General features: G+C 40.7%; 1 protein-coding gene across 3 annotated transcripts in view; it reads right to left on the reverse strand.

Moving 5' to 3' along the window:
* Positions 1–5,553: 5,553 nt before the first annotated feature.
* Positions 5,554–22,933, reverse strand: part of PCSK7 (proprotein convertase subtilisin/kexin type 7) — a 39,986-nt gene continuing 22,606 nt past the window's right edge. For all 3 annotated transcript variants that reach the window (XM_075839814.1, XM_075839815.1, XM_075839816.1), the window contains exons 12-16: positions 14,235–14,391; positions 13,990–14,084; positions 12,132–12,225; positions 11,759–11,876; positions 5,554–9,623 (exon numbers count right to left, since the gene is read on the reverse strand). In XM_075839814.1, the coding sequence (XP_075695929.1) occupies positions 9,204–9,623; positions 11,759–11,876; positions 12,132–12,225; positions 13,990–14,084; positions 14,235–14,391 (884 nt within the window). In that variant the 3' untranslated portion in view covers positions 5,554–9,203. The remainder of the gene's footprint in view (positions 9,624–11,758; positions 11,877–12,131; positions 12,226–13,989; positions 14,085–14,234; positions 14,392–22,933) is intronic.

Genomic DNA, 22,933 nt, shown 5'->3' on the forward strand with positions numbered 1-22,933 from the left:
CTGTGGTTTTGTTTCAAAATGATAAACGAAGACAAATATAAAAGAGAATATAGAAACATGCAATGCAATGAGACTCTGGGGAACACGGTTACCCTAGTTATGGGGTGGCTAACCATAGTTTCTGGAACTTTCTCATGAGATAGCAACGAGGCCAGCTACTGTGCCCTATTACAGCGACAGCCACAGTGCACCAATAACAGTAACAGCTGCAGGACGTCAAATAACAGCGACAGCCGCAGGAGCCAGGTATTGGTCATAGGACCCCCTCCCCAAGTAACAGACACAGGACCCCCAATAATAGTGACAGGGTCTCTGCTGCTTTGCATTTTGGGAGCTGTGCCAGTGGGCATGGTGTGCCAAAGTCACATGTGCGCCACAAGTTTGCTACTTCTGCCCTGGACAGATATCTGACATTTTAAAAACCAACAAAGCCATCAGGATCCCGTTCTATTCAAATCATAGATATTCTAGCAACTATTGCTTGAACTTGATTCATGCGCTTCTGGAGTAATATGAAGGTTATCCAGGCTATAAAATGATCCACACCAATAATTTATTAACAAGTAAGAGACTGAAATAAAATTAATCATAGATAAAATGTATTGACTAAAATCATTTTCAGGATGCCCTTCTTCAGGACTTACATGGGCGTATTTTCTGATCAGTATTCTTAACACCTTCCCATCCTGTGACAGCTGACATCTCGCTCCAAGGGCTGGAATAAATCCTACCCTGCCTGTTTAACCCCTTAAGGTCAATGCTGACCGTGGCATCTAATGTTCACACGAGGGCATTACGTCCGTAATTGACGGACGTATTTCGGCCGCAAGTCCCGGACCGAACACACTGCAGGGAGCCGGGCTTCCTAGCATCATAGTTATGTACGACGCTAGGAATCCCTGCCTCTCTGTGGAACTACTGTCCCGTACTGTAATCTTGTTTTCAGTACGGGACAGTTGTCCTGCAGCGAGGCAGGGACTCCTAGCGTCGTACATAACTATGATGCTAGGAGCCCGGCTCCCTGCAGTGTGTTCGGTACGGTACTTGCGGCCGAAATACGTCCGTCAATTACGGACGTAATGCGCTCGTGTGAACATACCCTAAGTGGTTTACAGAGAGAGGGGGCTCCCTCTGTTAGGGCATCATACTCCCCCCATAATGCAATCACGGGTTGCTGTGGCAGCTGGGGCCTAATAAGAGGTCTGTCAGCGATATGCTGAAAGGCATATAATACATTGCAAAACAGAAGTATTGAAATCTGTTATATCGGCAAACAAATGATCATAGTCTAGTATCCTAGTGAGACAAAAAAGTTAAATAAAAGTTTTACAAATATTTAAAAAAAAATATTTAAGAATAAAGAAATAATCAAACTTTCCCTACAGTAAAAATGCATTATGTCAAAACATATAATGGAAAGAAAAGAAAAAAGTACACCACACAAAAAATGACTAAAATCAGTCAAAAAGTTGTATGCACCTCAAAATAGTATAAATTAATACATCAAGTAAAAAAAAAATAATATAATACAAATTTAGTATTGCCGTAATAGTACTGACCTACTTGCGGAGAGTGGTCTGAACTAGCCGCAGCTCACATATATGCCGGACTCATCTTTGGCAGCACTGCCTGGGCTCTGAATGGAAGTCCTCATTAAAAGATTCACACTAGCACATAGGTGACAAACGGGTGAAATCAGTGTCTGTTACTATATTGTGCTTCCCTCAGTGAGGACCGCATATTGTAGATGTCAGGTTCCTTTAACCATTTGTTGTAATGATATATTGTTTAGGATGGTGCAGGGGTTAGTGGTGATCTCACACAGTAATGTGTACCAGTAATCTCATTTTATTTAATAAATAGGTCCAGAATTCTAATAAAGGCCAGGGGTCTGGTTTTAGCACCAAATCCCCACATCCATGGTGTGACATGATAAAATCCAGTTTTCCTGCAGCCACCACTAGGGGGACCTCACTGCATAGGAATTTGTGCAGCTCTGATTAAACTCAAAAATTCATAAGCAGCGGTGGCAAAAATAATTACTACTCACACAACAAGGTCCGAGTGTCGGCCGATAAAAACTTCAGTTTTGCATCCGCTCAGTTTCCGTTCCGTTTTTAATATATGGACAGTGAAGTCAGAGAGTACTCCTGGAGCAGAATCCCCGGCCACAGCTTCGGCAACGCTGGTCCGAGCTAGGGGGTTCGCCATGTGTGCCCAACAACTCTACATAGAAATGAATGGGACCATGGCAAACATTCTGGTGTCCCCACTCGTAATGGGAATGTTGGAAACTACCACATGGGAGAACTCTTTTGATGGTCCCATTCATTTCTGAGTAGTCCATGAATGGGAGCTTGAGGCCCCTCTATTTTGGTATACGTGGTAATTCCACAGGATGGACTCCCACCTACCATACTATTATTATAATCTAATTGACAGACGATAAAATATTGTAATATATTAGCCCATAAAGGGAAATAATTTGTCTCAACACTTGCATTTGTGGTGTCCACATCTGAATGAGGCTGTTATATGTAATCAATAATAACACTTTGGATTTATTGGTATTTCCGGACCTAGTTTTTGAGGCAAACAGGACGAGTTTTTGCTTGGAATGTACATCTTCGTCTATTTGTAGATCACACGAGGTCTTCCTGCAGTTTACGAACGCAATAGTCACATACAAAACGACCAACCGGACCTCTGTGGCAGTGGGGAAAATTTTTATTGTGTTTTTTTTTTTTCTTCGTTCAATACAAAAGATAATACTTTACATTCCAATAGAATATAAATAACTGCATGACATGTCAAGAAGTTTGGATTGGTGGGGTCCGAGCACTGAGACCCCCACCAATCGCTAGAACGAAGCAGCTGAAGTGCTCATGTGAGTGCTCAGCCGCTTCTTGTCTGTTTGACTTTTTCCGGAATTAAACATATCGGTGTACGGACTCAATAGAAAGGGCCTGTTCACATCACCATTCGCTTTCTGTTCCGGGGTTCCGTCAGAGGTTTCAGTCGGGTGAACCCCGCAATGGAAAGTGAAACCACAGCTTCCGTTTCAGTCACCATTGATATCAATGGTGACTGAAACATCGCTAATGGTTTACGCTCGTCACCATTCCGGCAGGTTTCCATTTTCCAACGGAATCAATAGCGCAGTCGACTCCGCTATTGATTCAGTCATTAAAATGCTTCACTCAGTCACATAAAAGCGGGTCCCCATATAATGTCCATATGCCCCAATAGGACATATTGACAGGGATTTCTCTTCATGAGACAACCCCTTTAATGATTCAATCTTATTTGTTCAAGTTTAAATATTGTGTATACAAATCCTCTTACACACCAGGACGCTCTAAAATCAAGTAATGACAGGGGACATTCCCCCCAGAGCCTTCTTTTTGTTTGTTTTTTAGCCTCCTCCTCACAGCCGTAATTTGACTGCACAGTGTAGCTAAACGTTCGACAAACTTCTGACATGTCATAGTGACATGTCAGAAGTTTGTATTGGTGGGGGTCCGAGCACGGAGACCCCCACCAATCGCTAGAACGAAGCAGCTGAAGTGCTCGGGTGAGCGCTTAGCCGCTTCGTGTCTGTTCGGCTTTTTCTGGAAATAAATGTATCGGTGCACGGACTCAATAGAAAGTCTATGAGCCCGTACTCCGATACATCGGCTTTCCGGAAAAAGCCGAACAGACACGAAGCGGGTGAGCACTCACACGAGCACTTCAGCTGCTTCGTTCTAGAGATTGGTAGGGGACTCCGTGCTCGGACCCCCATCAATACAAACTTCTGACATGTCACTATGACATGTCAGAAGTTTGTCAAACGTTTAGCTACACTTTAATAATGTGAACAGCTATCTTCACTACAATTTCACTATGGACGCTTCCGATTTCTGGGGGAAAGAAAAATTAAGGTCATATTCATCCATTGAGGAGGTAAAGCTGAGGCATTCGTAATTTTGGTTTAATTCATGAAGAATTCCCATATTTTCTTTGGGCCCTTTTAAATATATAATCCATAAACGTTATATAAAACATTTCTATAGATCTGCCTTCCTTAACTCCTTTTCAATAAATTGCATAGTTTAGGGCAAATGTAACATCCATCGCTGTTCCACACACTTAGGTCCCCTGCACACAGCCGAAGCTGTAATCACGGTCCGGGATTACAGGCACAGCCGGCCGCGGACAGTCACTTGTAATTGCAGGCTGTGCTCCCATTATAAAAGTTTAAAAAATGCAAAAAAATAGGACATGTCCTATTTTATTTTTTAGATTCTTTCTACGGCCCAGACGCCTTCCCGTAACTATACGCGAAAGTGTGCGTGGGCCATAGAAATGTATCGACACGTACCTTGATCCGCAATTACAGATCTGTAATGGCAGATCAAAAAATTACGGTCGCGTGCATGGGGTCTCAGGGCCTGTTAACATCAGCGTTGCCCTTCCATTTAAGGGGGGTTCCGTTGCAGTCGAATGCGCTTTTGATTCCGTCAAAATGACGGAACCCTGTCACAACGGTGAGAAACAAAAACCATTAGCTAGGTTTCGGTTTGCCTTTCCATTGAGAGGTTAACCACAGTATAAAGTCCCCCACAACTGCACCCACTCTGTATATAGTGCCCCACAGAGACACAATAGTGCCCAATAAAACACACACACACACACACACCTAACCACCATTCCAACAATGAGCGGTTTGGACGGTTTGTATAAAACAGAAATAAAATAAATTTACTGTTGACAACCAGCCTACCCTCCATAACAGTTCAGCAGGCACAGGGACCACTTTCAGTGTAAGGTTATGTGCACACACAAAATCCAAAACGTCTGAAAATACAGGAGCTGTTTTCAAGAGAAAACAGCTCCTGATTTTCAGATGTTTTTTAGGCAAACTTTCGTTTTTCGCAGCGTCAACGGCCGTTTTTTCTATAGTCTATGAAAAACAGCTCCAAAAACGGCTGAAGTAACATGCACTTTTTCGCGGCTATTTTTTTTACGCGTTCGTTTTTCAAAACGGCCGCGTAAAAAAACGCCCGTCGGAACAGAACAACGTTTTGCGCATTAAAACAAAAAAAAATGGGCAGATGTTTGAAGGCGCTCTGCTTCCGATTTTTCGGCAGAATAACGGCCCGAAAAACGGCCGAAAATAAGCTGTATGAACATACCCTGAGGACGCTACTTACAGCATCTCCCTTAACACGTGACTTCTATCTCTGAAGTTCTTTAAACTGAGCACCTCCCCATAGGGCCTGCAGTAGGCATAACACAGCTCAGAGCTTTCCTGGAATGCTCCTTTAACCCCTTGATGCCAGCCATTTGGTTTTCCTTCCCACCTTCCAAAAGTCATTAACTTTAATTTTTCCGTCGACATAACGGTATGAGCGCATTTTTTTTTTGCAGGTTGAGTGGTGGTTTTATTTATAGTCCCCCTAGGGTATGTGAACAAGCTAAAAGATTCACATTTACTTGCTGAAACAGACTACCACTTAAAACTACACACATTCCCCACTTACATCATAAATAAGAAAAGAAACAGCAAAATGTGTAAAACCTTTTATTACCCTTAAAATAAAATTTTCAAACAAACATTCACCTTCATCAAAACACCCACAAAGTCTAATAGAAATAAACAATCAATAAATTAAATAGGAAGAGAATATTATGTTTCATGGTTCATATCTCGTGTAAACCTTAATTTCCTCATGCCAATGAGAGATAGAATATGTATGTATATATATATATATATATATATATATATATATATATATATATATATATATATATATATATATAATAAAAAAATAAAATAAAAAAAATAAAATAAAAATATCTATCTCCAACCCTCTTGGTATTTATTTTTTACAGGTGGGTGGGGAAGAGGTTGGTCGGGATTACAGTTCCTATTGAAAAAGAAGAATCTATCATTATTTCGCTGCAATCCACAGCAGAGGTCCAGCAGCAGGTGGTTTAGAAACCTTACATACAACCCCCAATACCTTTCATCGTAAGATATTGAACTTTTATATGCCAGTTATACACACACAATTTAGCAGCATTTTTATAATTTTTGTTGGGGGGGGGGGGGGGGTGGAGGGTGTTCTAAAAGGCTGCGGCCAGATGTTAAAATCCATAGTACATACAGTATACATACATAGTTTAATTTTTTTACATTTTTGGGGTCAATGGCATTTTTATCAAAACCCAGCATGCTATAGATATGGCATTGTTTCAGCAATTACGCTAAAGTACTTTGAAAAAAATATGTCAAGAAAAACATCTCAAAGAAAAAAAAAAAAAAAAAAGGCCAAAGGCTGGATTCACATGTGCAGTGTTTGATGCAGTTGTTTTATCCAAAACTAGGGGATGTTCCAAAAGGAAGGAACAGTATAGAAGGAAAAAAGCGTACACTTCTGTTTTGTATACGCTCCACTGTTTGGCTAAGAAAAACCTACAAAACTGCATGTGCGAGTCAATAGCAATGACAAAACAAGCAAATAATTTTCAGATGCATTAAAAATAACGTAAACAATCTGATTAGGATCCTTTTACATTACACATTACATAACTGGACACACAACTTTCTCATTTGTCATATGACCATCCATTTACTTTTACCCGTAAGACAAACAAATTAGAAGAAAAACTTGCTGTAGTGTTTAGCGCTGCAGAGAATCCTGCAGAATGACAAAGAAACCTTACAGTAGAAATCTGGCATTGAAGACAGCGGCTCTGGACTGGACAATTAATCTAAAACAATGAAACCGAAATGCAGAGCAATTAAGACGTCATTTTGCGCATTTCAATTTTTTCCTGGTTTCAAATATCTGCATCCTCCGGGTACAGAGACAGTTGAATCCAATGGTAGAGCAGGGAGTCATAAGGTCCCTGCTCTACCATTCACTATGTATTGCCAGACACTCAATGGCAGTGAAGTCATCGCACCACACACAACAGACCGGAGAGGGATCTCCTCCACTCGTTGTTGGAACGGTGATTTAAACCTGTGTGTGCATTTTTTTGGGCACTATTGAGGCTATGTGGGACATTATACAGCGTGGGTGCAGCTGTGGGGACTTTATACTGTGCGGAGGGCAGCTATAGGTGCATTATACTGTGCGAGGACAGCTATAGGTGCATTATACTGTGTGAGGACAGCTATAGGTGCATTATACTGTGTGAGGAGCACTGTGGGGGCAATATACTGTGTGGGGGCAGTGTCAGAGTGTATATTATATACAGTAGTATACAGCAGGCTCGGGATAAATATTAATTCAGTGGTGTAGCATGCAAAGAGGGGTGTGGCATAAGTTGTTCAATTATCGTAATTGAGGTTATATGGTCAATTAAATCGAGATTTTGATTTAGGCCACAACCGCCCAGCCCTATGCTGAGCCCTACCAATTTTAGTCTTTTGGTACTTCGCTTAATGGGCGTGGCTTGCAGTATCCGATCTTGTACTGCAGACAGACATGTAGGGAGGACTTCTACTGTAACCTTAGGCTGGATTCATACATCGCAAATTGGTTGCAAATTTTGGTACAGATTTTTGAGCCAAAGCCAGTATCGGTTTCAAAAGGAATAGGAAATATAAAAACAACCAACCTCATATTTCCCTTCCTTATAAATGTAGAATAATGCATGTAGGACGCATTAAATGGAATAAAACAGGAAATAACAGAAGAGAAGGGCTTTGCATTTCACATATTTACTTAAAACTCCATTGTGCCATTCTATATTTTTCCTTCTGGAAAAGTATGAATAAATTGACAAGGTGTTACTATTCCTATTGTAAATGGTGTGTTCTTGCACACTGACACTTCACACTGTGAAGACATGCCCCCCCCCCCCCATAGACAAGAATGCTAATATCTAGTTGTTAATTTAGTTATATATTTCCAGTAGGAATAACAGAGGAACAGCACAGTGCAGAGTTCTAAGAATAGATGCTCCAGGATTGCGGTTTTATGGGGAATACATACAAATACACTAAATTAAACGGACTTCACTAAAAACAGACACAAGACTCTTTAGTTGTATTTTGTGAACTTTACATATATTCTCTTACCTTTAAGAAGTCCAGGGTGTCGCTCTGACACAAAACTGGCTTCAGACTCTTTTACAACAATCAAGGAACAAGAGTTGAATGCACAAAAAGTAAACCACGTATTCCGTAGCCACGATCTAGCATTTCCCTTTGGCATGATGGACAGCAGTAAATTGAGTGAAGGAACGGTAATGGTCAAAACAACTTGTAAAACGGAAAGAAAACTTTTCTTACTGAGCAGATATCCCTGCCTGGGTCTTGGCAGTGATAAAGTGTCACTCTGGAAGAAAGTGGAATTGTTACGCTCTATTGTTTTTCTTCCAGAAAGCTTCAGATTTAGAGGCAACTTTGGTTAAAAACAACGTAATATTTGGAAGAAAGACTTTGTATGAATGGGATGTAGGATCATTTTAAATGAAATAAAGGGTTTAATATTCCCATACAAAAGTCACTACACATTAAAAAGATTCTCGTATAAATTTTTTGTGTCCCTTTAAACCACTCAAAACTATCACCCGTATGAACATAAAATCATAAAAACGAAAGTCAAATAGGTTATCAACTGTTCCACCATTTCAACAGCTAGAAAATCGTGCATGGTTTAAAACAATTATTCCCATATTCCTGGTCGGGAAAACATGGGTCCCAGGGTTGCCAGTGCTTGCTTGACTCGGTTTGTAACTTCCATAGACTTAAATGGAGGGTCATTCATACACTGAGGAAAACCGCCAGAGTGAATAGGCAAACCAGGGTCTCTCACCTGTTCCCCCGATTGGTGAGAGCCCCAGAGTTGGGACCAGCACGTTTTAGGCATATCTTGTGGATATGCCATAAATGTTTAAAATAAGGTACCTCTTTAAGACCATCTTTTATAATCTGCAGCTTGATGGTCAAAACAGAACAACCCACAGGATGTGCAGTCAAGCTACCTGGAAGCTCAGTGCTACCCCAGTGCTACCCGCGCCAGGCTGCTTTCATTTACCATGTCATCCAGTATGACGATTGGTAATACAGTGCTGCAACGTAATAAACATAATAATAAAGCAATGGATAAGGCAATTAACCTTAAATTAAATACTCTGAAGTGCATCCTTGTTTGTTTTATAAAAAAAAATGTCCAATCCGTAGACACCCCTGTTGCTTTGTCTTATCCATACTCCATATTTAAGTTTGCATCACTGTCACGAATATCAAGTCTTACTCGGTCCTTGTGCAACAGAAAGTCAGAGGTCACATTGTGCAGAGTTTCTGTTGCGTTCATGTCTTTTACTCTAAACTGTTTGGAGGAAAACTGATGTCTGTACAAGGCAAAGTGCTCCACATGGTCCTCTTCTTCCTCCTCCTCTTCTAAAGCGGTGTCATTCATGGCACACAGAGGCAATGATTCTGTCTCAATGCCTGCTTCTAGTTGGCGGGGGCTGGGACTTCCCCTCTGTCGGGATAGGGAGCAGGAGGAACCTTCACAGCTTAGGTCCATATCGCCAGTACTGACAATTTTGGAAAGGTAGAGCTCCATCGTGTAATACAGGGACCAAAACACAGCAAAACAGCCAAGCAGCATGAGGGTCTGGTAAAGACAGAATGAATAAAAAAAAAACGAAATGAATACATACCCACATTCACATTATGTCCAAATCGAAGATTTTAAACCCATAAAAAATAATTGGTATACAAGAAGTACATTAGAGAGTTTGCATAACTCTTCATTATACAATGAATAAGCTTTATTTGCAGAAACTAATAACCCATTGAGAACATTTGTGAGTAAAACTGTCAAAATGTTACTTCCAATTCTCCTTCACTAAGTGGGACTGCGGTGGATTATACAGCAAGTTAAAATCCGGAGCTTTTCATAAAAATTCATATTTGACATACACTCGTGGAATGTGTAAAGTGTCTATCGGAAGATGTATAGTATATTGGTATCTATTATTTTCTACTTCCTTTATGCATGTTAATTATGGCAAGTGTGAAAAACACCTAGTCCCTTCAAGCGGTGTCAACATATCAGAAAAAGGGTTAACACTTCCAAAGTCAGAAACAAACATACACAACTCCTAGACACAAAATAAAACGGGCATTTGGGCGGAATAAGTTTTATAGAAGGTACTAAGAATCAGTGGGGGTCCTCCACCAGTTCCAGTTTTATGACCCAACTAATTTGGCTTAAAAAAACAAAAGCAAAAACCAACAACCTTTAATACTATCCGTTACAACACTACAATAAGCGGCTATGCGATTGCCCGTGCTATAGGACTGCATGGAAACCTAGATTAGTGTTTAATCATTTTCTGAAACCGGTATAACATCAGCAATTCTATAACTTACATAAGGAACTATGGCTAAACTTAGAAGATTTTAAAATATACTTTCTGTATTAATTCCTCACAATTTAAGATCAGATTGTGGTTATTCACTGTTTACTTGTAGTGGATAAAATTCTGTCCGTGGTCATGTGATGGACACACCGGTGCGGAGATGGTTACCAGACAAATACTGTAACGAGCAGAGATCTTGAAAACCGTGCGGAACTAATGCGGAAAGTATACTGGAAACTGGTGTAACTTTTAGTTACGGTATATAAAAAAATAACGTGACGGGTCCTGCGTTACTGTCGGCAACCCCTTACCCTCTATTGCCGGACGTCTTCCTGATTCTTTCTAGGAGATATCCGTCAAGAGTGGAGTGGAGTGGAGGGGGTGCCACTAATAACACATTCTACCTATATACGTACTAGCTAGATGTTATAGCCGTGGTGACTTAGATTATGAGAAGCACACGGGAATGCCCATAATACATATTAGGAAGCAGCAAGATAGTGCCTGGTCACTGCATATGCTGGGAGGGCAAGCAATGAGAATGGATAGAGAACGTAAACCAGAACAAAAACAATGATGCAGGTATGTGTCATAGGGCTGGGGTTTCATATGTATAAGTGGTGTTAGGTTTGAACAGGAACGGAAAACCTCAAGGATGGTTACACAGGTTTTTACTGTTGGAAAAAAAAAACATGTCAATCAAGATCAACCGAAGGATAAACTTTGTTTTGTTTTTCTCTGGATCCATAGGGGTGAACAAATTTGCCCTAAAAAAGTTAAAAATTTTCCCTCCTGATCCCAAATGGTGATCAGACTCTCGGTTATCTGAAGAGGAGGTTTTTAATGCCTCGAAACGCGTTAGGAGAGCCAATAAAACCATTACTATTTATTTATACGGACTCCACTACTGGTTTTCTCAAGGAGGTCGCGCTATATCCAGGTTTTTTTTGGATGAACTTTAAATTTTCTGCAACGGATTCACATTATAACCCCCTACAGCTGGCGACAACCCTGGAACAGCAGCACCTTCATTTGACTTTCGCAAGAGATTAAAATTTGGTGTCTTTGACAGAACCCCAAGTGGAGCACATTTCCTTTGGGGGGAGTTTTCGGGGATATAACAGCAGTTACATACTGTTCTATGAGGCGCTCTGCCTTTATTTTTTTCTAGACTTATCGCAGCTCCAGAGTTTGTCTATTCCACAGATTCACAGTATTTAAGGTAAGGAAATTATGTTGAACAGGTTGAATGAGATTAGAAAATGGTGACTGCTTTCTTCCAAGGACATCACTACTCTTATCCATAGGCTGTGTCCAGTATTACATCTCCGCCCCATCTGACACCACCTCTGTTCTTATGGTGGATATACATGGAGAATCTTACCCGCAGGGTGTTACTGGTGATTGTATAGCCCTCCTGTTCTGAAATCTCCAGTCCAGGGGGACAAGGTAGTGAGAAATTATCATTCAGAAACTGACCGCCCTGTGACAGTTCTACCAGACTGAGAAATAAAAAAAAGATAATATTTAAGGATATACCCATGTTAAGAGTTCAGATATACGCAAACAATCCGGTTGTAAATCTCAATTCTTACGCTTGCATCAGAAATATGAATAAATTATTCAAGTACTGTAATCCCAATGCAGAACTACATGCAGCGAGCACTCCTAAAAATACATTGGTGTTCTAGAGAAGTGAATATTCATGTGAAGGTATGAATGAGATCTATAAAGAATGTTTTCTTAGATCTTCTTACCTTCTTCTTTCAGCCACATCCTCAGTCGTCCAGGAGGAACCATACAGTGTTAGCTGCCACGTCTGAAAAACACCTCTTTTATCAGGCTCATTAACTGTTTGAGAAATACATGGTTATTAGGTAAGCACGAGTACACTTTCCATGACAATTTTACCCCTATAACAGGAAACAAGCCTTCTCAACTTGGCAAAAAGCCATACGTCCGGCTTCTAACATCCCCAGCGAACAACATATTGCTGGGGAAACTTGCGGCTGACCATATATTTTCCCAGTATTTTCTGTATAGATTGTATAGCAGGGAGAGTGCGCTTTCTGGCAGCTGCAATGAATGGAAGCGAATTGTCAAAAAAATGTCAATATTAGTCTTCACAAAGTGATGTATCACAGTCCCCTACGTCACAAAACCAAGGAGTGATAGGGGAGCTGCATACAGAGCCTTATTTTTGTGTATGGTGCTGCAACCCTGCTTTATTTTGTCCTTCAGTAGTACAACAGAGCTGTCCTTTAACCCCCCCCCTGCTGACCCAGCGAAGCTGTTAACTGGAGAAAAAAAAATAAAAAAAAATGGAAAGATGTTGTCTACTGGCTAGTATGAAAAGAAATGGATCTGGAGATACTAATGATCGAGATATATATATATATATATATATATATATATATATATCTTTTACATCATCATAGGTCACATTGTATCTCGTATAACGTGCATCTATAACATTACAGACTTTTGATAAAACTAGATCGCAAGATATCCACCCAGTAAAGGGTTATTCAAACATATTGTTGCTTTTTTAGGAGTGTCAGACATTTCTTTTTGTGTTCCCTTAATACTGAACCTTTCCATAAAAAGAAGAAAATACTCCCTTATGGAGAGGGGTTCCCCAATCCCCTTGTACTGATCAAACAGTGGATATTATCCAGCATCTGAACGGGTAGGGGGGACATTGACCCCTATCTTCCATGATTAATAGTCAACCGTATTAAGGGAACACAAAAAGAAATGTCTGTGAAACAATATGTTTGAAAACCCTTTACTGGGTCGATATCTTGCTGTCTAGTTTGATCAAAAGTCTCTAAAAATAATGTTATAGATACACGTTATATGAGATACAATGTGACCTATGATGATGATGATGTAAGAATACACGGCATATGGAATCATTTTATAAGTAGGTTATTTTTAAAAAGGAAATACCGTAAAAGTTATTATATACACACTCCGGATCTATTTATTTTCTTTATAATTATATAATACGGAGATTTAATTTATTTATTTTTTATCTATAGTCACATAAAAAACAAAACCAAGCTGTTTTTTTATTTATTTATAAAAACCTGATTGCATGTATTCAGAGAATGACATAATTAACGCAGAATAGAGGTGGGTAACATGGTGAGCTTTAGGGTATGTGCACACACAGTAATTACGTCCGTAATTGACGGACGTATTTCGGCCGCAAGTACCGGACCGAACACAGTGCAGGGAGCCGGGCTCCTAGCATCATACTTATATACGATGCTAGGAGTCCCTGCCTCTCTGCAGGACAACTGTCCCGTACTGTAATCATGTTTTCAGTATGGGACAGTAGTTCCACGGAGAGGCAGGGACTCCTAGCATCGTACATAAGTATGATGCTAGAAGCCCGGCTCCCTGCACTGAGTTCGGTCTGGTACTTGCGGCCGAAATACGTCCGTCAATTACGGACGTAATTAGTGTGTGTGCACATACCCTTAAAAAAAAATACTTTATGTGCAGGGAGCAGGTGATAATTGGCAATATAGAGCTGTGAGTTTAGAAAGGAACGGTGTTGGCATATCCTTAACATAACTGTAGTGCTTCATCCCATGGAAAGCTTACTCATGTCCGAGACCTGAAGTCTATAAGTCCCCTCGGCATCCTCTCCCCAGCAGCGAACTGTGGAGAAGGTCCAGTCAGCGAGGCCACTGGGGTCACTTAAAATATAGAGAATATTCGTTATATAAAGCAGTGGCACTGCTCCGCCATTATATACGTGCTAAAGTCCATTAAATCAAGCATTATAAACTAATTTTTTTGAAAGTTGTTCCAAAGGTGCCCCCCCCCCCCATCATCATCATGCTCACGCGTCAATTTTCCTTGCAGCTCCTATGAGTGATGACATTCCACTAGGACAAAACAGCAGTAACTGCACGTTTCCACGCCGCTGGTGTGCGATCGTCACCGTCACAGCTACATGCTCTAAGGTCTTCATCCCGGATAGCAGGAGGTCAGCAGAGGTCACTAGGAATAAGAAAGTGGGGATTACGTTAAAAATGGAAGACCACAGAAAAAAGGAAAGTCAGACAACAGGCCAGAGTCCACTGTATCAACCGCGGAGCCACATAAAATATTCTACTAGACTGTTGAACATCAGGCATTCCATAATAAGGAGGTTACTATTGCAGATCTATAGACCGAGTATTGACTGCTTCCAGCCACGCTTGGACCCTGCAGGCAATCCATAGGAATTGTAATTGATCACAATACTATTTTCAGAAGTGTTCCGGTTTGCAAGATGGGTAAAATAACATTAGAAATCGCTCGCAATGCAAACCCCTATAGTATTTAATATGGCTCCAAAGAGGAGCCTCACTTTACATAACAAACTGGAAAAGTATAATAGTATGGAATATATAGTGCGCCATATCAACTTCCATTAAGAACTACTCCAATTGCCCTTTATGGTGCAGGGCTGGAAAATCTCTGTTCCTATCGAAAACAGAGCAGAGCTAGAAATACGTGAGCAAGAGTCAGATTGACCAGAAAAAAAGAAAAAAGAAAAAAAAAAAAAAAAAAAAGCCTAAGGCCCCATGCACACGACCGTAAAAAATCTTAGTTTTTGCAGACCGCAATTGCGGTCCGCAAAAACGGACCCATTCACTTTCATTGAACGCGGACACCTTTCCGTAGCGCTACGGAAGGGTATCCGTGCCGTGGAAATGTTCAGAAAATTATGGAACATGTCCGCTCTTTTGCATTTTGCGGGCCGTGCTCCCATACTTTGTATGTGAGCACGGCCCGAAAATGCGGCTGTCAGTCGGCGGCCGGCCGTGCCCGCAATCGTGGGCCGTGATTGCGGGCACGGCCGTGTGCATGGGGCCTAACGGTGTATAGATGCAATAATAAGGCTCCAGAGTATTGTGTGCACAGATCGAATGTAAGATCTCTGCTGGACGATCCTGATCATATGGGATATTATATGATTAAATGCATGTACAGGTAAGAGTAGATTTGAAAACGGCACAAAAAAATGTTAGTACACCGTCTATCAGATAAATTAATGTGCAGATAACGGTCTGCCATATACAAAAAAGTGGCGCAAAGGGGCTATATTTAAAAAAAAAATAAATAAAAAAAAAGGTGTAAATGGTTATCTGGAAAACCGTATTTGAAATGTACAGTAAGAATGCAGCGCCCATGAGTAATTGTATACCATGTTCTTTTCCCCATATACTATACATCCTGACCACATTAGTAAGCCGTCCTTTCCTTGCCTTTTCACATCTTCCCCCCACTTCTCTAGTTTTTCTCCACCCTCCCCCCCCCCCCTTCTCTAGCCATCATAGTACTCGTCTTTTCGCTCTCCACATTCTTTACCGGCCAAGTCAGAAGCAGTAAACATTGCCTAAAAAGGGACGAGAGAGAAATCCTGAGTGCAGCTTGGCAGGTGCCCAGGATGAGGCTGTGCCCATTGCACCACACTTTTACATCAGAAAGTAGCTGGTTATTAGACGTTAGGGGTTAACGTGCAGGCTCTGGTTTTACAGTGACTTTGGAAGCCGTCCTGTATGTGTCAGCAGTCATTATATAAATCAGAGACAGGACTGATGAGGTCTAGAAAGAGAACGTTATAGAGAAGCACACTGATTTATGTCATGTGTTAAATATACATTCCCCGCTCACCGCCCTCCTAACAAAAACATAAACTTGGCTACACAGTCCGCCTCTTATTATGGGCTGTTTTATAACTTGAAAGAAAAAGTTCTATGTAGCACTGAATTCCGGCTAGCTTCAGATCACCTAAAGTACCCTATCGAGTCAACTACAAGTGTAAGACTATGTTGAAATATTGTATCATGACCCATAAAATACAGCTTCAATACAAATACCCCGCACTAGACCAGATACCAGTCACTTCAGTCGCCGAAATTAATTTTATCCTCATTTTATTATCCAGGAATTTATTAACCATCATATAGTGTCTGCAGCTTAAAGGGACACGACTCACTCTGAACAGCATCTACAAAATCTATATTAAAAAAAAAAAAAGTTGTGAAACTTTACTTATTTTGCAATTATACGTAGCTCAATTTTTCCTCAATTTGCATTTCCGGTTAATAACCATTAAAAAAAAAGTACTCAGATTTATTTATTTTTGACTGCCTGTAGTATGCGAACTAGGGAAAAAGTGGTGGGAATGCAAATGATCACTAAGTAGGTAAACAAAAATATTCAATATTTAATGGAAAAACCCACGCCATTATATAAAAACCATTAAGTAGTATCAGAAGGGTACAAGCCATGAACTCAGGAGGTACAGACCACAATAAGCTGTTCTACCCCCAAAACCTTCCCTCACATGGGATAATGCCACTAAACAATAGTTGTGATTTCCTTAACCCGCTAGTGACCAGCCTATTTTGGACCTTAAGGACGTAGCGTTTTTTTTTCAGTTTATTAGTCACATTTTAAACGCCACAACTTTTTGATTTTTCTGTAGAGATCGCCGCGTGAGGGCTTGTTTTGCGGGACAAGTTATATTTTTCAATGATTTTCTACAATGCATATGAAAGTCATTGATTAACGATTAACTTATTTTTTTATTTTTTTTTAGGGGTAATGGTTTTTGTGTTTTCCAATTTTGCACAAAAACAACAACTTTTTTTACAAAGTATTTGTGTCGCCATATCCCAAGAACCATAAAACATATTTTTCCACCAACGTAGCTGTATGAGGGCTTATTCTGTGCAGGACAACTTGTTTTTATTCACTCCAAAATGGTACGAATACGACTGATGGCTTATCACTTTTTTTGGGAAATGCAGTATGAACAGAAAACAGCAATTTTGTGATTGTTTTTTTTATTTGATTTTTCACGCCGTTCACCGTATGGGTTACATTTCGGAATAGTTTTATATTTTTGGTCGTTACAGACGCAGCGATACCGATTGTGTTGCTTTTTTAATTTTTTCATAATAAAAGCATTTTTTAAGGGGAAACAGTTTTTCCATTTTTTCTTTAACTTGGGATTTTCTTATTATAAAAAGGTAATTAAAACTGACTTTTTTTTTTTTTTTTTAGTCCCACTATGGGACTTTGCTATGCGATTATTTGATTGCTTGTATAAAACACTGCAATACTTCTGTATTGCAGTATATTATGCCTGGCAGTGTTTAATAGGCATACACTGAAAGCATACCTGGGGGCAAGCCGCTTTCAAGGGGTCGTCCAGTCCTACAAAAACATAGTTACTATTTTTGCAACATAGCCCCACACCGGACCATAGGTTGTGTGAGGTATTGTAGCTCCGCAACAAATCACTTCAGTAGAGCCGAACTGCAATACCAGGTACAACGCATGGGCAGGTGTGACCTTATGTCTCACGAATTCACAGGGATAGCTCGCTATATCTCAGATGGCAATATAATTTCGATAGCTATTCCTAACAAACTCCCCATACACAGGCATGCGAAGTTTGGCCGATCACGCATTTGTTTTCATCGAAGAGTAAGTTGGTGTCAGACAGCCGTTTGTCTCCAGAGAACAAGATTAGGCGTTGAAATTTAACGTGCCAGGCATATGTCAAGAAGAGTCGGGTGTGTGTGTGTGTGTGTGTGTGTGTGTGTGTGTGTGTGTGTGTGTGTGGGGGGGGGGGGGTGGTGTGCACTATTCACACATGGTCAGCGATTCCCGCCAAAATCTGCAGGTTTGGCTGACATTAATCTAATGTGTATAGGGGCTTTAATAATAATGCAATAATATATTTATGTGAAACTAAGTAACTTACTAATGTACTCCTGGAGCTTTTCTAATATTGACGACGCTCTGACACGGCCCCACGTGACTGTGCTCTTGCTTCATGTGCGGTTCGTGAACATGACCGCAAGGGGCTGTCACATTGCCTATTGCTTGAGTGCCGAGTAGAGCATCAGCTAACTCCAGCACTGCTCCCGACGTCCATATTTGGTCAATTCAGGGTTTTTTTCTATTGCTGGAGTCCCCAATCAAAGCATCAGCTGATGCTATGTCTGGGGACTCCACAACATCTGCCCACGTCATGGTCACTGTCCATATATGGACAATGACGTCGGCAGAGCAGTACTGGAGTCCCTGAGTAGATCAGCTGACGCTCTGCCTGGGGACTCCAGCATTTCTGTGTCACGGTCACTGTCCATATATGGACAATAATGTCGGCAGCTGTACTGGAGTACTCTGCGTGGAGTTTCTTTTTCCCCCCCAAGCGGCTTTTAGTCGCTCATGGAAAGAAAAAAAAAAAAAAAAAAAAAAAAAAAAAAGCAGTATGTCCTTTCTTGCTGCAGTTCTGCCTCTGACCCCCCCCCCCCATTGAATTCAATGGGAGGGAGAAAACACTTTTTTCGTAGCATTTTTTGGCAGCGGGCGTAAAACGCCGCAAGAAAGTGCATGCAGGTAAGTAGGTCAAAATCTCCAAGCAAAATACTCTGTGTGAACTAGGCCTAATCGCTCTATGCTGTGCACCTACAAACGGATATTTGTATAAGCAGCAGTCCCTGAGATCTCAGAAGACAAATTACAATTCAATAAAGTTTTAGCATTTTAGGAACGAACTCAAACAACGTATTTATTAAATCATGGTGAATCCCTTGTATTAACACTTTATGCATACACCTCATAAGAGGTCAGGTAATTTTTTTTTAGGTGGAAATACATGAACATAAACTGGATAGTTTGCCATTCATAAAATGACAGTAGATTGTTCTGTACACGTAAACTGCCTAAAATCTGACTTTGCTCTCTATGTTTGGATTTTCTTTGCAATTTTATGTCAACATTGCACGCCAGCCGGAACTATGCAAGGTCTTTTTATGTGGAATATTTCGCACTTCACTAAGAATTTATGTCTGGATAAGAAATATTTTGCGTTCATGAAATACCAATACATCATTATGCACATAAAAAGGGAAATGAATAAAGTCTGGATTTTCATGCAATGTTGTTGGAATGGACAACAAAACCACTTTTTCTCCAAGACAGTTTTGAAGCAAATGGCCATCAATGTAATAACTCGCACCCCGAGCATGGTCAGTTTTCTTTCAATGGACATGGTAAACTGCCTCAATAATTTGAATTGAAAGGCTGGTCTGATTGCTGCAGGCCGAGCTAACGAAACCTCCAGTATTTAGCCAGGAGAAACTGCGAGCCGCCTCACATCACAACTGTAACGACCTTATAATTCATGATCAAGGGAAAGTCATTCCACTATCGGACGTCCTCATGCCAGTTTCAGAGTTCTCGGCTGTGTTTTTTTAAGCACTTTTTATTGCCTTTATTGGGGGGGGGGGGCAGATGTTAGTTTAAAGTCTATAAATACAATATTAGTGTCTACATACACAGCATTTTTATTTTTGCCATTTTTGTTGGGGGCTGGGGGTGTTTTGCAAAATGCATTCCAGTTATGCCATTTTTTTTTCTCCATGAGCTTATCTATAGGACTTAAAAGATAGCAGGAAAAATGCATGGACAAAATGATGCTAAATAAAAAAAAAAAACATTTTACATTTAGAAAACACTAGTTTTTACATGCGGTTTTTTTTCGTGCAGTTTAAAGGGCATATGAGGTTGTCCAGTTAGGACTTCTTTTAGGGTGATTAAAACACCACTGCAGTTTTTTTTTTTAGCCAAAGCCAGGAGTGAATCCAGCAGGAAGGAACATTATAAATCCTTCTTTTATATTTACTGTGGATTATGGATTAAAAAAAATCCCAAAAATCACTGCATCAAAAACTGCAGGGGTACTTTTCCAAAATGAGTTTTGTGAAGCCGCCCTTAATGCTTTTCATGAAGTATGGAGGAAACTTACTTTTTTAGTTCTTCAGTGATCACCGTAAACATATTTGGCCCTGTTCAGTTTATTTGCTAAGTCTAAATTGCCTCGTATTGATTTCAAATGGGAGGTGGAAAAAAAAACGCTAGTGGAGAAAAAGAAGCGACATGCCCTATCTTGAGGCGTTTTCCACCTCAAAAATCCCATTGAAAATCAATAGGAGATGGAAATAGGCGCGTTTGACGTAATAGGGGGAAAAAAACAAAAAACGCCTAAAAAAAAACCACGGCAAAATACATAGACAAAAACAGCGGCAGAAAACGCATGTGGTGCAAAACCACTTAAAAAAAAAAAAAAGGAGCTGATTTTTCCAGAATTTTCTGCGTACAAAGAACTCCGTGTGAACATGGCCTAAGAATTACAATTTACTAATAGTATATACAAATTCAGTATATTCTTTGAAGTAGAAGACTGGATAAACTTTTAAGAACCTGATCCAATAATCCTTACCGCTGGCCTCCTGTATGTGGCTACTCCGGCGCTTAAAGAAGCTACTGTTCCACAGTACCATCACCACAAGAACTATACTTGAACTTCTCACCTGTGTCACACTTCTTTTATGAGGTGAGCTGGATATGTGTTACAATAAGAGAGTCAAATAACCGTCTCCTCTGCAAGTAAAATATCAAATAAATAAAAAAAAGCACGTTGGGTGCACATAACAGGGTCACGTCACCGCGAAAGTTAAACAAGGAGTTGAGTGTAAAGCTTCATATTTTTTTTATTCACCGATACTGAGAACTGGTAGGTAAGATCATGGAGCAGGTGCAACTTTCAGGATATAGACAACCGGATTTATTATGTTCTATAGATGTTTACAGGCCACGTAAACAAGTAAAAGAGCAGAGTAGTATTTGTCCTAGACAGACAGACACGTCCTCCAGGACCGTCCCATAAAACCACAATAGTCATTTCTACCATAATATGGTTGACCGTGCAGAAGAAAAAGTTTGCACTCATGAAATTACTTTATGTAGAGATCTTCATTACAGGTTCAGGGTACACTATTTAACAATTAACAACAAGCCCCTGTAATGTGGTTTTTTCCCGTGCATTGTATTTTTTGGGGTTTTCCTACATCAGATCTACATTGCCTGGTATAAGGACTACACTTCAGTATAATACAAGACATTAGAGCATGCTCTATACAGACACCGAGGCTACATGCACACGACCAGGCTCGTAATCACAGTCAGAGATTACAGTCACGGCTGGCCGTGGACAGTCATCCGCACTTGCGGACCGTGCTCCCATTATAAAGTATGGGAGCACGGTCCACAATATAAGAAAAAAAACAAAAAAACGGACATGTCCTATTTAACGGAAGGTTTCTACAGCACGGACACCTTCCCATAAATATACGGAAACGTGTCAGTCGGCCATAGAAATGAACGGCTCCGTAATTACGGACTAAATCTACGGTCGTGTGCATCGGAGACAAACAAGCAGGTAAAGGTTGGTAGGTATGACCTCAAGGACCTGCAGATTTATGAATGCAGCTATAGGCAGTTATCGATCACATCTAAGTTCATGAACTTAGATGTGATCGATAACAGCTAGATCGCATTACCAGCGCTCGAAGCCGTCAGTCCTGCAGACCTGACGGATGCGGCTTAGAGGCTTTATCTTGCCATCTATGTATTCAGGATACATAGAAGCTGTATAGAAAATAAAAATTAAAAAAAAGGAGATATAAATAGCTCTATACATAAAAAGTGACTTCAAAGTTTCAAAGTGACATAGCCTTTGAACAGTGCTTGTAGGTGTTCATACAATGAGTGAGCAGTCCCTTGGAGGGACACCTATTGGGGAGCCGTATAGCAAGTAATGCGTACCTAGGGCTGGGCAATTAATTGAAATATCTAAAATCGAGATTCAGCGCAATTAAATAAACGTCCTCTTGCGAATTTTGGTTTTATCAATTATTTTCTCCCAGTTTAACCGGACGCAGATACAGTTGAATCCAATGGTAGAGGAGGGATCTCCTTAACTCGTCAATGGAACAGGGATTAGGAGAGTATGTATATTATTTTTATCAGGCACTAGTGGGGGCATTATACCGCATGGAAGGCAGTTCTGGGGGCATTATACCGCATGGAAGGCAGTTCTGGGGGCATTATACCGCATGGAAGGCAGTTCTGGGGGCATTATACCGCATGGAAGGCAGTTCTGGGGGCATTATACTGCGTGGAAGGCAGTTCTGGGGGCATTATACCGCGTGGAAGGCAGTTCTGGGGGCATTATACCGCATGGAAGGCAGTTCTGGGGGCATTATACTGCATGGAAGGCAGTTCTGGGGGCATTATACCGCATGGAAGGCAGTTCTGGGGGCATTATACTGCGTGGAAGGCAGTTCTGGGGGCATTATACTGCGTGGAAGGCAGTTCTGGGGGCATTATACTGCGTGGAAGGCAGTTCTGGGGGCATTATACCGCATGGAAGGCAGTTCTGGGGGCATTATACCGCATGGAAGGCAGTTCTGGGGGCATTATACTGCGTGGAAGGCAGTTCTGGGGGCATTATACTGCATGGAAGGCAGTTCTGGGGGCATTGAAATAGGGTGCGTGGCCTAAATAATCGTTAGAGGTTACATGTTCAATTAATCGCGATTTTGATTTAGGAAATAATTGCTCAGCACCATTGCGTACCTCTGCTGACATACATACATGGAGTGTCTGGATGCTGTCTTAAGTGATCCTT

Source organism: Rhinoderma darwinii, chromosome 10, assembly GCF_050947455.1.
Source record: "Rhinoderma darwinii isolate aRhiDar2 chromosome 10, aRhiDar2.hap1, whole genome shotgun sequence".
Classification (NCBI taxonomy): Eukaryota; Metazoa; Chordata; class Amphibia; order Anura; family Rhinodermatidae; genus Rhinoderma; species Rhinoderma darwinii.